At 36.7% G+C, this 16,668-nt stretch overlaps 1 protein-coding gene across 1 annotated transcript in view; it reads left to right on the forward strand.

The window, feature by feature from the left end:
- Positions 1-16,668, forward strand: part of SNTB2 (syntrophin beta 2) — an 83,303-nt gene that overhangs the window by 41,265 nt on the left and 25,370 nt on the right. Inside the window, exons 2-4 of the mRNA XM_081031021.1 lie at positions 749-962; positions 9,083-9,293; positions 15,448-15,590. Of these exons, the coding sequence (XP_080887147.1) occupies positions 749-962; positions 9,083-9,293; positions 15,448-15,590 (568 nt within the window). The remainder of the gene's footprint in view (positions 1-748; positions 963-9,082; positions 9,294-15,447; positions 15,591-16,668) is intronic.

Raw genomic sequence — 16,668 nt, forward strand, 5'->3', positions numbered from 1 at the left:
TTAGTCTGCAGAAGAGAGAGAGAGAGAATATTTTAATCTTCAGATATTTGAAGGTGTTCTCATGTGGAAGAGATTAAGTTTATTCTGTATGGCTTCAGCAGACAGCAAAGCAATGCGTGGAAGTTTCAAGAAGTTTCTAAATGTTGAGTCATCTAAAGCTAGATGGTGCTGTCTCAGGAGGTACTGAACCTATCACCAGGAGATTCATTCATGGCTGGTCAACTACCAAGCATTTAATTATTCATTTGTTCCTTCACTCATTTATTTAAACATTTACCAAATAGGCACTGTTCTAGATGTTGGGTATCAAGATTGCATAAATCATAATCCCTGCCTTGGGGTTGCCCAACAGCTAGCAGGGGAACAGAAGCTTTAGCAAAGGATTACAACCCAGGGTGCTAAGAGGTTGGTAAGGAGGTGTAATGGTAATACCCTGGAGAGAGTAGACAGAAAAGGCTCTGCGGAGGTGATTCTTGAGTAGAGTTGACCATGCAGACAAAGGGAGACCGGAGTTCTAAGCAGGAGGAACAATACATACAAAGGCTTAGAAGTTCAAGTTTTTAGAATCGAGCAATGGTATTTCATTTGGATTGCATGCCCTTAAAGGACTCTGCCCCTATGATTCTGTGTGCTTTAACTTAGTGGATTTTTTACTTCATGCCAGATACTGCATGTATATATGTATTTCAGTTGTCATTTTTCGTAGGAAGCAAAAATACTAATCTTTTTCTTTGATTTTTGTTCATAGTCAAGTTCATCCGAGAAGTCACACCATATATCAAGAAGCCATCATTAGTGTCAGATCTGCCATGGGAAGGTGCAGCTCCCCAGTCACCGAGCTTTAGTGGCAGTGAGGACTCTGGTTCTCCAAAACACCAAAACAGCACGAAGGACAGGAAGGTCATCCCTCTCAAAATGTGCTTTGCTGCTAGAAACCTAAGCATGCCGGATCTGGAGAACAGGTGAGCTGCACCTTCGCAGAACATCCACGTAACAGCTTTGCAAACTTAAAGACATGTTGCAGTATTACTTATGCAAGGTTGTTCCTATATCGCTCTCACTTGCATTTCCTCCTGTATAAAATGAAAGGTTATGTGAGGATTAAATAAGAGAATGATTGTAAAATCGGTATAGTAAGCTCTCAGTTTATTATTATAGGTTCTGTTAGTGTCCTTGTGACCTTAAATAAGTCCCTTAATTTCTCTGTCTTCCTGTTTTCTCTGTCTGTAAAATGGACATAATACTACTGCTCAACTTTATTCTTTAGGATAAATAAGATAAGATCACTTGGAGCTCTTTGATCCTTAAATTTATCTCCACTCTGAAAGGAAGTGGAGCTTCCTTGTGCATGACAAGCAGCACAGCTGCAACATTTAAAGCCATGCAAAGAAACAGTTCATATAGGAACAGCAAAAATAAGTTTCATCAGGACATCTGTCACCAAGACACTTATCAAATTGCTGCTTTATGTAACTGACCATGTTTCTGTTTGAAATCTTAAGCTTCCACAGTCTGTTGTAAAATTGAGCAAGAAATAAGCATAGATGTTCCCTAATCTGGGAAATACTGGCGAATCTGTTTTTAAACTGTAGGTGGGCATGTGGTTTCTCATCATTTTTCATTTTTTCCCTAACATTTTATTATGAAAATCTTCAAACATAGCAAAGTCTAAAGAATTTTGTAGTCAACACTCATTTTTCCACCACTTGGATTCAACCATTAACATTTTACTAGGGAAGGAGAACTGACTCTGGGTGATGAACACACAGTGGGATTTCTAGATGATGTAATACAGAATTGTACACCTGAAATCTATGTAACTTTACTAATAATTGTCACCTCAATAAACTTTAATTAAAAAAACAGAAATAACATTTTACTAGACTTGCCCATCCACCCATCACAGATTGGCCCATCCACACATCAATCCATCAGTTTTTTCTGATGCATTTCAAACTGAATTGTAGACATTAATATACTTCCCCTTAAATACTTAAGCATGCATATAAATAATTAGAGTTCATTGTTTCGTTGTAGTTTTTTTCTTTTGAGGTAATATTTACATGCAGTAAAATGCACAAATCATAATTTTGACAAATGCATACAATTACCCAAGTCTATAAAGATACAGCACATTATCATCACCCTTTATAGTTTTCTTATGCCTCTTCTCAGTCGATTCCCTTTCCTGCCTCCCAAAGCAGCTATTATTCTGACTTTCTACCATTAGATTAGCACTAACTCTTCTAAATTTCATATAAATGTAATCATATCATATGTATTCTTTTGTGATTGAATTCTCTTATTCCTTATAAGGTTTTTGAGATTCATCTATCTGTTTCATGTATCAATAGTTCTTTCTCTATTGCTGAGTAGTATTGTATGACTATATCACAGTTTCTTTACCCATTTTCCTATTGATAGACACCTGAGCTATTGCCAGTCTAGAGCTAATATTAATAAAGTTACTATGAATATTATTGTACGACTCTTTTTGTGAGCATCCATTTTCATTTCTCTCAGGTAAATTCTTAGGAGTGGAATTGTTGGGTTCAAGGGTAGGTGCATGTTTAATTTTTTAAAAAACTGCCAGACTTTTCCCCAAAGTGGTTGTGTCATTCCCACCAACAATGGATGAGAGTTTCCGTGGCTCCACATCCCCACCAACATTAAGGACGTCAGTTTTTTTATATTAACTATTTTGATGAGCCCTTTTGGAATCTTTTTGTGATTCATCCTTCACCTTCTAAACCAAAAACTTATTTAACATGAGAGGGCAACACCCTGCTCTTGTGTTTTACTACATTGATTTAGTTTCGCTATCTAGAGCTGAACAAAAGTGCTGGCCATCAGAATGAATAAGTAAGGAGGAGGAGGAAGTGTATTCTCTCTCGCCACCTTGAGACCTCACTAGATGCTTCTAGAGGTACAAGCAGTTCATTCTTGAAAGTGAAAGCTAAATAGTGGTGAAGTCCAGGGAGAGAACATGAGCCCATTCCTTAGCAAACAGCATTGTGGGCAGTGTAGACTTGAGCACGGTCAAAGTGTTCCCACACACTGCTTTTCAGAAATGTCAGTCTGTTTTGCTTTGAGCTGGTTCACAATGTCTTGGTCACCTTCACGTTGGCTATTTTCCATGTGAAAGGTAAATTTTGGCTTTGTGACATATAAAACAATATGATTATTACTAAATTGAACACGTAAGTTATGTTCAAGGGTTTACTAAACAGAGGAAATATGAATCCTACGCTTCTATTGATTCTGCTAAACATTTTTTGGATTCGTATGATCAAAATGTAATTGCATCTCTCAGGAAATCAGTGGTTTGACTAGAAGCCAGAACTCTTTACTCTGTAGCTGTTTCCTCCTCTCTCCTGTGGACTTAAATAATTACTGACAGACTGCCTCTAGATTTTTATTAGAAAAATTTTTATATGAATTTTTCTGTTAAAGCCACAGTGGGCTTTAGGAGACTTTGTCCCCTTTATCAGCTCTAAGGGCTGGGCTGTTTCTTCAAAGGCAGATTCTTCTGGATCCTAGAATCACCAGGATTTTGGAGTTTCTTTTCTGTTTCTTCTAATTTAATTTGCTATTTCACAATTCCCTTTAAAGAATCACTGCAAAATTTCTCTTTTCATGAAAAATTAATGATCCTAGCCTAGGAACAAATTTACAACCTGTTTCCATCTTTTTCCAGCCTAGTGGTCCCAATGTCTTCTTTTAAACATGTTTAGTTATATTTTACAACAGGCTTATTTTCCATTCTTCTGGTTATTAACAACTAGGATCTTTTACATCAGGATTTTCAGAATTTAGATTGTGTTGAAGGAAATATGTCTGAGAGACAGTCCCGGGAACTGTATGAGGAGTAAAGGCCTTTTCAGAAGGTGGACGTTTTGTGCCCAGAGAAGGATGAGCTGATTCCTATCTTTAGTGCTAAGTAGGTCAGGAGGAGGGGTGAAAGAAATTTCTTGTCATGGTTTTGCCACTGAACTTTTAGCATATGTTTAAAGGATGTTAAGCTGGTAATAACTCCAAAACAACTAGGTGGAGGTAAATAGCCCCTGTAGAAAACAGTCTGATACAAGCAAGGTCTGAATGAAGGATCTCATTGGCTCCTTCACCCAATTCCGTGGGATGAGGGTGGGTTTGAGTCTTTTGCTGGTTTGAGGGTAGGGTAGTCCCTGGCTTCTGGATGTGGCCGAAACACTTTCAGCCAGCCCCTTTATTTTAGCTTTACTCCCTCTTCCAGTGGTAACTAGTGCCTTCAGTTCCCTAGCTTCTTCAGGATTCTGCAATATGGATTGGCTGGGCTTTGACTCTTCGCACTTTTCTTAGGTCTAGTAAGTCATTTAACTCTACCGTCTGCTTGCTAGTTTCCAAAATTTTGATGTAGTTGTTCCTTTCCTAATCTCCCTGAGTGTTTAGGATTATGCTTTTTAAAAAATCCCCTTTAAAGTTTTCTGGTGATTTCTTAGATACAACACCAAAATCACAGTACATAAAAGAAAAAATTGATAAGTTGAACTTTCGTGAAAACGTCTGCCCTGTAAAAGACAATAGGATTCTCTAGAGAAATCAGAACCGGTAGGAAAATTGCATGGATGGACGGATGGATGGATGGGTAGGTAGGCAGATGTATAGATAGATAGATTTATTAATTAATTATGGGGATTGGCTCATGCATTTATGGAGTCCGGGAAGTCCCATGATCTGCTGTCTGCAAGCTGAAGAACTAGGAAAGCCAGTGGTATAATTTAAGTCCAGGCCCAAGGACCAGGAGTGCCAGTGTGCAGAGACAGGAGAAGATGGATGTCCCAAGTCAAGCAGGAAGCAAATTTGCCCTTCCTCCGCCTTTTTGTTCTGTTTTAGTCCTCAGTGGATTGAATAGTCCCCACCAAAGTTGGTAAGGGCCATCTTCACTACTCAGTCTACTGGTTCAAATGCTAATCTCTTCTGGAAACACCCTCACAGACACATCCAGAAATAATGTTTTACCAGTTATCTGGGCATCCCTTAGCTCAGTCAAGTTGGCACGTAAAATTAACCATCAAACACTGTTAAGAGAATGAAAAGACAAGCCACAGACTGGGAGAAAATCTTTTAAAATATGTATCAGGTAAATGACTGGTATTCAAATATTCAAATAAAGAATTCTTAAAATTCAACAATAAAAAACCAACCCAATTGAAAAATTGGGCAACAGATCTGAACAGACACCTCACCAAAGGAAAAATACAAGTAGCTAACAAACATATGAAAGGTACTCAACATCATATTTTATTAGAGAATTGGAAATTAAAACAATGAGATACCACTACACACTTACTAAAATGGCCAAAATCCAAAACACTGACAACACCAAATGCTGGCGAGGATGTAGAGCAACAGGAACTCTGTTCATTGCTGGTGGGAACGCCAAGTGGCACAGCTGTTTGGGAAGACAGTTTGTCAGGTTCTTATAGAGCTAAACATGGTCTTACCATATGACCCAGCAATCGTGCTCCTTGGTATTTACCAAAAGGAGTTGAAAACCTGTGTCCACACAAAAATCTGAACACAAATGTTTATAGCAGCTTTATTCATAATTGTAAAAACGTGAAAGCAATCAAGAAGTTCTTTAATAGGTGAATGGATAAACAAACCATGGTGCATCCAGACAATGGAATGATTAGGAAAAAAATGAGCTCTCAAGCTAGGAAAGACATGGAGAAACCTTAAATTCATATTGTTAAGTGGGAAAAAAAAGAACAATCTGAAAAGTCTGCATTGCTGTATAATTCCATGGAGACAGTAAAAAGATTAGCACTTGCAGAAGTTCAGGGCCAGGGGATGAGTAATGGGGGAATAAGTGGATGGCACATGGGATTTTTAGAGCAGTGAAGCTGTTATTCTGTATGATATGGTAATGGTAGATATATGTCATCATACATTTATCAAAACTCAGAATATACGATATGTAGAGTAAATCGAGGCTTTAGCTAATTATAATGTATCGATATTAACTCACCAATTGTGACATATATACTACACTAATGCAAGATGTTAATAATAATAATAGGGGATGTTAGGGGAAGGGGTATTTGGGAGCACTCTGTAGTTTTGCTCAGGTTTTTTTTTTTTTTTTTTTTGGTAAACCTAATAATGACAAAAGAAAAAGCCTATTGATTTTTTTTAAAATCCCCTTCAACTGTTGCTTTTAGTAAGGAGTAGAATAGATACGTGTGCTAAATTGTCATCTTATATAGGAAATTCTATAAATACTTTTTCTTTTTAATTTTTATTGGGGAATACTGGGGAGCAGTGTGTTTTTCCAGAACCAATCAGTTCCAAGTCATTGTCTTTCAGTCTAGTTGTGGAGAGCACAGCTCAGCTCCAAGTCTAGTCACCGTTTTCATTATTTAGTTTTAAGGGGCACAACCCACTATCCAATGCGGGAATTAAACTGGTAACCTTGTTGTTGAGAGCTTGCGCTCTAACCAAGTGAGCCATCTGGCTGCCCCGGGCAGCTCAGTGGCAGCTTGTTGTCTGCAATCTAGTTGTGGAGGGCGCACCTCACTGGCCCATGTGGGAATTGAACCGGCAACCCTGTTGTTCAGAGCTTGCGCTCTAACTAACTGAGCCATCCAGTTGCCCCGAAACACCTTTTCTTTTTAAGATTAGTATAAGTAAATGTAAGTAATAAAGAAAATATAGAATAACTTGCTTTGGGTTTGTATTCATACATTATCTAACAATCTAGCACTGCAGTTTATAGACAACTACATGTCATTAAGTAAATTTATTCTAAAATAAGTTTAGTTACTTAAATGATTATTTGAGCAGTTTCTCTGAATAATACCGTTGTTAACTCATCAAAAGGATTATAACAGAGATGATTCTGCCTTTAAGTGCAACATTTTGTTGTTACATAGTGTAATGTGCTGTTTTAAATCTTCCCATAACAAATGCATAACTACTTTTCTTTTAGAGAATATAATCAATTTTTTAACCAAATATTTAAAGGACCATGACAGCAACAATTGATATAGTGAAAAGTAACATCAAAAAGAATAAATGTTATAAAATAACACAGAGGACTAAAATGTAATATGAATATTAAGCTATTTGTCAGAGATCTCTTACCTTCCTCTTTCTACTTTTGCTGGGCTTTTAAGATGAGGAATTCTTCCTACTTAGGAGTCTATATCCTACTGGTGAGCTCTGTGTAGTCTCATCCTCCTTGGGTCCAATTAAATTTCCCGAGGCCGTTTCTCTCTCTCTATTGAAAATTCATCTTACATTTCACCATAAGATTATTTTTTAATTCACTCATTTAAAAATTTTTAATTGTACTATAATACACATAACATAAAGTTTAGTATCTAACCATTTTGAAATGTGCAGTTCGGTAGTATTAAGTATATTCATATTCTTGCAATCCCAATCTTCAGAACTTTTTCATCTTGCAAAACTAAAACTCTGTACCCATTAAACAACAATTCCCCATTCCCTCCCCCCACCCCCACCGTCTTCCTTCTAACCCCTGGCAACTACCATTGTACTTTTTGTTTCTATGAGTTTGACTACTCTAGATACCTCATGTAAGTGGAATCATAAACAATACTCCCATTTGTCTGTTGCCCTAGAACTTTGAAGGCGTGTGTGAATAGACTAGTGGCTAGGCCTCCAGGGGAAGGGCAGGTGAGTGGGTGAGTAGATAGGTACGAGGTAGATGTGTTTATAAACTGTCTGAAAGCATGACACCAGCTTAGGGAATGTGCCCCAGAGGTTTAGAAGCTTCCATTGCAGTCCTTTGCCATTACCATCTTGCGAGTGCCTTTGTTTAGAGAGGAACTTCACAGTAATCATCAGTTCTTCCTTCGCTTTCTGCCTTCCCCATTAGACTATGGACCCACCTGTCTTTTTCACCACTGTATCTCTAATACCAGTTTCTACAGTATCTGGTATACAATTGGTACTCAATAAATATGTGTTTAAGGATAGACTGACCAGAGTTCAGAAGAGAATGAATATTTGCCGTATTAAATATGGCAAATTAAAATATTTGGCAGAAGAGAGGGGCATAAGCTTCAAGGCAGAAATGCTAGTGTCCATGTAAACTGCTTATCTTTGACAGGTGGTACAGGATCTGATAAGAGTGCTTCAAGACAGCACAACTATCTTTAGAAAGATGAAAGAATAAAGATACCTCTCCTTGGTCAGTGGCAACTTGTCAATTTCTAGCCTGTCGTGAAAAACACTCCTAAGAGCTTTTTCTTTTTCCATTTTGAAAGATACTTAACGTTCACTGTTAGAACAGCAGGGTATACATGTTAGTCATTTACTTATTTAACTTTTTAAAGTCATCTTGACAAAAACTTTGGCCAAAACAAAACAGTACTCAAGAAATTGCTGTATAAGGAATTTGTTCAATGTACTTTAACATTTTTAGCTAACTCCTAAAGGTTACTTTTGAAGTAGAGGTTGTTCTCAGTTGAGCATTAACAAATAATAGTCACAGAGTTGAAGATCTCTTAACTATTTTTTCACTATGATCATATATGATCATATGATCATATAATCATATAATATTACCCAGACACTAAAAAAGTGTTCCAAATTTTCACAAAGAGTCATATTCTTCAGCTATTTTCTCTTTATTTCACACAGTGGAAATTTCAGTTCACTATTTGGCAGTAGATTTTACTTAGCAGCAGTACCTAATATCAGAATTTCCAAAATATTTTTTTAAAATCTCAATTCCTTCTTTCCGATCTGCCTATTAGATTCAGCAAGCATGCTTTCCATGTCTTTGACATGGAGATTAAGGCAAAGTGAAGTGTTCTATTATAGACTATACAATAGGTCCCCTCATCAGGTCATTACATTAACACATTGAAACAAGAGACCCAGCAGTTAGTCTTTTCGATGATTATCTTTCCATATGTGGTTTTCTCTGGAATTAAACCCTTAAGAATTAAGAGAAAGTATCTCTATTCTGGAATGTAAAATTAAAATAGATTTCCAGTAATGTATTCTATACCCTGGCAGGTTTGACGACGTCTGACCTCGCTCACTTTTTTTCTCTTTTTCTACACAGATTGATAGAGCTACATTCTCCTGATAGCAGGAACACGTTGATCCTACGCTGCAAGGATACAGCCACAGCACACTCCTGGTTCGTAGCTATCCACACCAACATAATGGCTCTCCTCCCACAGGTGTTGGCTGAGCTCAATGCCATGCTTGGTGCAACTAGTACAGCAGGAGGCAGCAAGGAGGTCAAGCACATTGCCTGGCTGGCAGAACAGGTAGGCTGGGAGGCAGGCAGGGCAGGGGCTCACCTGGTTGCCATTCAGAGCCAGGATGGTTCCCACAATTCATATTTATCATGCAGTCAGGTCCCGGATATCTGACTTGAAGATCTTTTGTTTCTCCTCCCTACCGTTGAGCTATTTGCTGTTAATCATCACCTCCATCAGAAAAATTGACTGTCATGATAATCATCACACAACATAACTAAAAAGAAGTTATTTCCGTCTCTGTTCTTAACGACAGAGGATAGTTTTCATGATTTTAGAAGAGGATCAGCAAACTGTTTCCACAAACGTCCAGATAGTGTCACAACTACCTGACTCTGCCATTGTAGCAAGAAAATAGTCATAGACAATATGAAAATGAATAGGTGTGGTCGTATTTCAATAAAACGTTATTTACAAAAACGGTTAGTGGGCTGCATTTGGCCCACAAGTCATAGTTTTCCAGCCCCTGTGTTAGTCTGTTGACAGGGGGAGTTTCAGGGGCAGCATGCTTACTTCCCTGCTCTGGGAAAAGTATAAAATATACGCAGTACTTTATAACCCATTAGATAAATGTCTTTCACAACTGATAAATGAAGAGAAACAAGAAAACCTAAGTGTAGGTATTGGCTCAAGGAAAAGGAAGAACTTAATCCAAGTTAGTTTAGATCCCAAGTTTGACAAAAGGGAGACTAAAAGTTCTACATCATGTTATGGTACATAGGTTTTTTGGGGTGGTCCTTCATTGTCAGCTGGTTCAGAAAGAGTTAGAAAAAGACTAGACTGGGGGTTCAGAGATGAGTGTTCAAGTGCTAGTTTTCTTTTCCACTGGTTTTATATCTTTATAAAAGTTCCTTCATTTCTTTGAATCCTGGTTTCCTCATGTGTGTGTAACGGGGCAGGGATTGCATCAGTGTCAGCCCAGGGAGGTTTTGCTCTCTTGTTTTTATTGTGTTATGTTGTTTTGTGTTGTGTTTTAAAGAGAGTTTCTCAGATCTGGCCCCCCACCTTCCACCTCAGCAAAGTTCTGCTTTGATAGATCTGTCATTGGGCCCAGCAGTCTTATTTGGTAGCTTTGGGTGATTTGTATTGTGGATCAGCTTTGGATGCCACTAATCAATTCTTTTTTCAGTTCTGAGATTTTATGAATATTTCAAATAATTATAATAAATTAGAACACAGAATTAGTACTGTGATCATTTCTAGGAAGTATAATGAGAATAACTAAGCAGAGAACAAACTAATGAAAATCATGGTATAAGTACTATGACGTGAAAGTTTTAGTATTTTAGTTGTTTATCATTGCTTTTATATTTTTATGCGCTGGTTGAATAACTTGATTGAATGGTAATTATTCTGTGTTTTTAGCAATCTTCATGATTTTAAAAAGGCAATGCATTTGCAAAGGTAATACATTTACCTGGTTCAAAAGACAGAATAAAAGGTTAATAGGTGAAAAGTCTTATGCCCTTCTGTCTTTATCCACCTAATTCCTAGTCCCTTTTCCCTAGAGAGGTCATGAATTTCGTTCCTCTCTAGTGATTCTTTTGAGAGTTTCTCTATGCAAATGAAAGTAAATATGAACATATATCTTTCTTTTTTTCTTATTATAGAAGATAGCATGTTATGCATACTACTTTATACCTTGCTCTTTTTTTCATTAAACATTATATCCTGGAGATCTTTCCATATCAATGAACAGAGGGCATTCTTTTTTATAACTGTAGTTTTCCATTGTGTGGCTATAGTTAATAAGCGCTCTCCCAGTTTTGCTGTTATAATCTCTTGGCATTACAAAAGATGCCACAATGAATAGCCTTGTAGTTTGTCCTTTTACACGTGCTGTCCAAACTCTTTGGTTCTTAAATTTGTGTTAGTGAGCAGTAAAACTTTGGTTAGAAAAGGATTTATCCAAAAATTTACATCAGTTCCTTAGTTTGGACAATGAGAGTTCAGAGAGTTGAGGATATTTCTATACCGTAGGATAAGTCCCCAAAAGTGCTGATTCAAAGGGTGTATTAGTTATCTATTGCTGTATAACAAATTACCCCATGAGTGAGAGGCTGTAAAATGACAAACGTTTACCTTACATAGGTTCTAAGGCTCAGGGAATCTGGTTACGGGTTAGCTGGGTGGTTCTGACCTAGGATCCCTCATGAAGCTGTAATCAAGCTGTCAGCGGGGGGCGGTCATCTCAGGGCTTGACTGGGGTTGGCAGGTGCGCTTTCCCCGTGATTTGTTCACATGACTATTGGCAGGAGGCCTCAGTTTCTTGCTGCCTATTGGCGAAAGTCCTCAGTTCTTTGCCATGCAGGCCTTTCCACAGAGTTGCCTAAATGTCCTCAACACATGGCTGCTGGTTTTCCCCAGAGTGAGAGATCTGAGAGAGAGAACAAGATGGAGGCTACAGTGCATTTTATGACCTCTCTTCTGCTTTATTCTCTTTATTAGAAGCGATTTACTAAGTCCAGGCTACACACAAGCGCTTCACCTCTTAAAGGGGAGAGTAGTAAAGAATCTGTGGACATATCTTTAAACTACCACAAAGGGTATATATATGCATTTGTCATTTTGATAAATATTGCCAGATTGCCTTTCATCAGGGTAAAACTAATTTAGATTCCCACCAGCAATGTATGGGACTTGCCAGACTTTAAAGTGATCTTAAGTTGGTTTATACTACATACAGACAAGTAGAAAGGAGAAAAATAAAGCCACCAGTTCATCACAATCTGCCTTTTTTGGAGCATATTATGTGTGTTTTCTCCACTCAATTGTGAGCTCTTGGAAAACAGGAACCCACTTTTTCCAAATCATTTTTGCCCCCAGAGAACTTAGCCTAATGCTTTGTATATAGTAGAAGCTCAGTAATTGTTTTCTTTGTCTACATATCTAATATAAAAAGCAAGCAAACAAGTCACTAATTATAAAATATTGTCCAAGAACATCTCAGGGTTTGGAAACAATACTAAGTAGAAAAATTTCAATCACTTTAAAAATAGTACCACTGAACTAATAATTCAAAGACTCTTGACTTTTACTTTTTTAAAATAGTTGTTTGGGTTACCCAAATCAGACACCACTCTCAGAATAAGGTGTTCAAACAAGATTGGATACCATTTCTCAGAGCTATTATAATGTGCTTATGAATCTGATGAAGGTTGAACTAGGTAAATTCCAAAGCCTTTTCTGACTGTAAGATTGTGCATGAGTGGGAAAATGGTCAAGATAATTTCAGTTCATTCTGTTTAATGTAGCTTATCATTTTTTTTGGCAAGAGGTGTACTCCTGAAAAGTTCACATATATATGAAACTGTTTCAGTAGTACTTAGAAAAGATAGTCATTTGGGGCAGATAAATGAAGAAAGGCTCATTCAGTTAACTTTAAATGATTTCTCCTTAATTTATCTTTTTTGTTATTTCACATTGTCATAATTTGAGTTTGCTTAAAACAGGGAAAACCTATATATAGAGATTTGGTAACTGATAATCTATTCAATGCATAAAGACTTCTGTTCTCTTTTTTGATAGTGATTTTTATATGACTAATAGTTTACCCTTTTATTTCAGTTGGTTATACTCTTAAAAGACATTTTCTTTAAGTACACCAAATGAGTGGGGGAACATGTATTACCTATAAAACCGTATTTTTGAGCATTTGAGTATAGATTTAAAAAGCCAGGTCAGCCAAAGAAGCTCTGTTTATCTGGCTTTGTCCCTGGTACTTCCCAAAGTGTGTAAACATTCAAATTAGGATTACTGTAATGGTTTATTTAGTGTTTGCTCTTGGTTTTCTGTTATAAAAATAAAGAATAGATGTACATCATCTGTCAAAAGATTTATAAGATTAACGGATTAATTTTATAACTATTAGTATTTTTTCATCTTTAGTGCTATCCAACAGTACTTATTAGAAAATAAAATTTGTAGAAGGCTCTTGTTTGTCCATATGCATGGTATATATGCATGTGTATGCATGTGGGGGTGTTGAAACACAAGCAAACCAGAACCCTACCATTAGTATCCTTTTTTTCTCCAGCCAAAAACTCAATAGTGAAGCCCCAAGGCTGCTTGCACTGATACCACAACTGAAAACACATGCTCTGTATAGCAGGCAGCATTTTGACTTCAATGAAAGCAAACAGTACCTTTATAAGTTAAGGCAAATAGGCAAATAGAATGACTTAAATTGAGGTTTCATTTTTCTCCAAAAAAATAAATAAAAGAAAATTGGTAAGTAGAATAGGGAAAAGATATTCTCCAAAAACATGAGGACTCAAGAGAGCTAAAGAACAAACACTTTTTAAAAATTAATTGAACAAAAATTTTCTCTCTTGAAATTGGATATTGCTTCTATTGGCATTAGCAGTTTTCCTTTAGAGCCTAAAATATCTTCTTTGGGAAGAAATATGTTTAATTTAGGTTTTCCAAATACATATACTCTGATCTAGCCTTCAAAATCTCTCCCTTATAACTTAGGGGGAAATTAATTTTTAAAAATCAGATTATCATTTTAACCCTTTGGGAAAATAGATTTTACAGTATTTTCCCTATTAAAATATTATCCATAACAATCTCAGAGACTTAGTAGTGCACATAAACTAGAAATCCCTTTGTGGTACTATGACCCAAAAATGTAAGAACCCAAGAGAACTTCTTTAAAGCTGATATTCTCCCTCCAGATATCACAGTTACTAATAGACTGATATAGAGTCTTTAAAAACTTGGGTTCTCCAATAAAAATAATATAACCATTTCTATAATACGTTGCTTGAATTCTCAAAGGTCATATATTTTGTGCTTTCAGCACATGGTACACAAGGGTCACTTCACTGGCTGGGATTCATTTCCCACTCCTGGAATTAGCTTGTGGCTTTCTCTAAGGGAAAAGAGTCCTGGTGGTAGATGCTATAAAACAGAACAGAACCACTCAGGCCACTTTTCAGATTATAGATGTATTCTTCAGGTGTTCTGACATATCCAAATTACCTTCAGAAGTCATTAAGGAGAAAATAAAAAGTGGCTCTTGATCAAATATATGGTGATGGAAGGAGAACTGATTCTGGGTGGTGAACTCACAGTGGGATGTATAGATGATGTAATACAGAATTGTACGCCTGAAATCTATGTAATTTTACTAACAAATGTCACCCCAATAAATCAAAAAAAAAAAAGTGGCTCTGAAGACAACTCTTTAAGAGATAAGTGATACGTTAGTTTGGCTTCTCCTTGAAGCCATCCGTCACCAATGATAATAAACTGAAGGATCAGTTTTTAAAATACACTGTTGTTAAACATTCTCTGCTCAAAAGTCCTATCTTATGAGGGCAAGTGTTTCGATGGTACCAGACCTTTTCTTGAACAGAGTTTTGCTTTTTGGCCTTGAATCCTTGACAATATGGATAAACAGTGGTTATTTTCCTACATTCTTAAACCTTCACTGAGCTCACTGAGCTTTATGCAAGTAAATGCAGTGGTACTTTTGAAATTGCAACATAAACTTCCTCAAGTATAATTGGGAAGTTTTTGACAATAGTTTATATAAGTGTTTTCCAAAATACAACATAGTAGGTTGTCAGCATTTTTAAAAAAATAGAATAGGAATTATCAGAGTGTATTGCCTAAAATATAGGGATTATATTGTTTTGGAAATTTTTTTATTTGGTTACTTACATATGTGTGTATTGGGTTGCCGTGTGAAATGTATTTCTTACTGTAGGTCTTCATTAAAAATAGTTGAAAAACACTGATGTTTAGATTATACAGACTTATTTGGTAGTAGAATTTTGTTTCTATCCTGTACTTAGGTGATGTTACTCCCATATCAAACATACTGACACTATTATCATTTTGAATAGTTTAGTATATAATCAGAATTGGTGATAATTAGTTAATGTGGAGTGGGATAAAAACTGTCACATCACTTGATAATGTCTGTTACTCAATTAGGAAGAGCTTTTTCAAACTACACGATCCACCTCACCCCTCCCAATGGTGAGCCCCTGCCATTGGGAAGGAATCTGATGGGATGTTTCCTGCTGTCTCAAGTCTGTTGGGTCGGGAAACAAAGTGGAGACCCCACTATGTTAAGCCATCACTGAAGGGACGTTTACAATTACATATCATTATAGTTAGCTCTGCTTTCTGGATTTGACCATTGGAACAGGCAAAACTAGATGGTGGAAGACAACAATGGAGACCTGTTCTCATGGCTGTGACTGAAAAGGATTTGCTGCTTTATGACTGTATGCCATGGACAAGGGATGCCTGGGCATCACCATGTCACAACTACCCTCTTGTTGCCACAAGGTAAGACAAAAGACAAAAAAATAAAGTATCTATCCTATTCTAAATCTTCTAAAAAATTTTAAAGTGAATTCTATTGTCTTTAGTGCCTAAAATAGCATTTAAGTAAGTAGCTGATATAGTTGAAGTAGACAGAAACTTTTTTTCCCCAACCTTATTGATTATTTTGCATCTCCTAGCTCAGAATAAATGCTTTCTGGCATTAGTATTTTTGTGTGCGCTTTTTTAAGTTGTTGAAGCAGCTTCCTAAGTGCTCCCTCCAAAAATTGCTTAGTCATGAAGATATGTAAATAGTGTTTTGGTTTCTTTTTTTCTTTCCCTTTGCTTTATTGACTGTGACTGGAAAACCACTGAAATTGTGGTAGCCATTTGTCTGAGTGATGAAATCCTTTTAACCAGAATGTGGTACTGTGGATAAACCACACAACTCAGCTGAAATATTCTTCAACTTCTCTTTCTGGTATAAGAGCACATAATTTTGATTCCATCAAATAAACATTGATTTGACCCAAAGCAACAGGATGTTTCTAGCATGCCAGAGGAGGGGAGTTGGAAGAGCAAAGAACAGAGAAATGTAAATTTGGGGGCCAATAGTGAGACTAGAAAATACGTTCACATTCAGTTATATTTGGGCTCAAAAGAGAATTGGGTCTTGATATAACTCAAAAACCACACATTAAAATGGAGCCCTACAGAAAAATATTTGGTAGTCAAAATAGCTAACTGATGAAATCATCTGCTATATCCACAGGGAACAGTGTGGGGGATTCTTGCCTTGAGCAAACAAAGATTCACGTGAGGAAGAGTATTCTCTACATTACAGGAAGACTTCCACATCATACAGGATTTCCTTCAACTTGCTAAGTTCCCTGACACATGTCATTTTTTAAATAAAAATATAATTTTCACATAGCTTTTCAGAAGTTTCTCTGTGATGTAAGAGTTGGAGCACTTCGATCACAGAACAGAGATAAAGGATTTATTTTTTATTTTTGTTTTTTTTATCCCCGCTAAATTATAACCTTCATGAGGTCAAGAATTATGACAGCCATCTCAGCACTTCCCATAATGCTTTGCATCT

The sequence above is a fragment of the Rhinolophus hipposideros genome (genome assembly GCF_964194185.1).
Source record: "Rhinolophus hipposideros genome assembly, chromosome: 21".
In the NCBI taxonomy this organism is placed as follows: Eukaryota; Metazoa; Chordata; class Mammalia; order Chiroptera; family Rhinolophidae; genus Rhinolophus; species Rhinolophus hipposideros.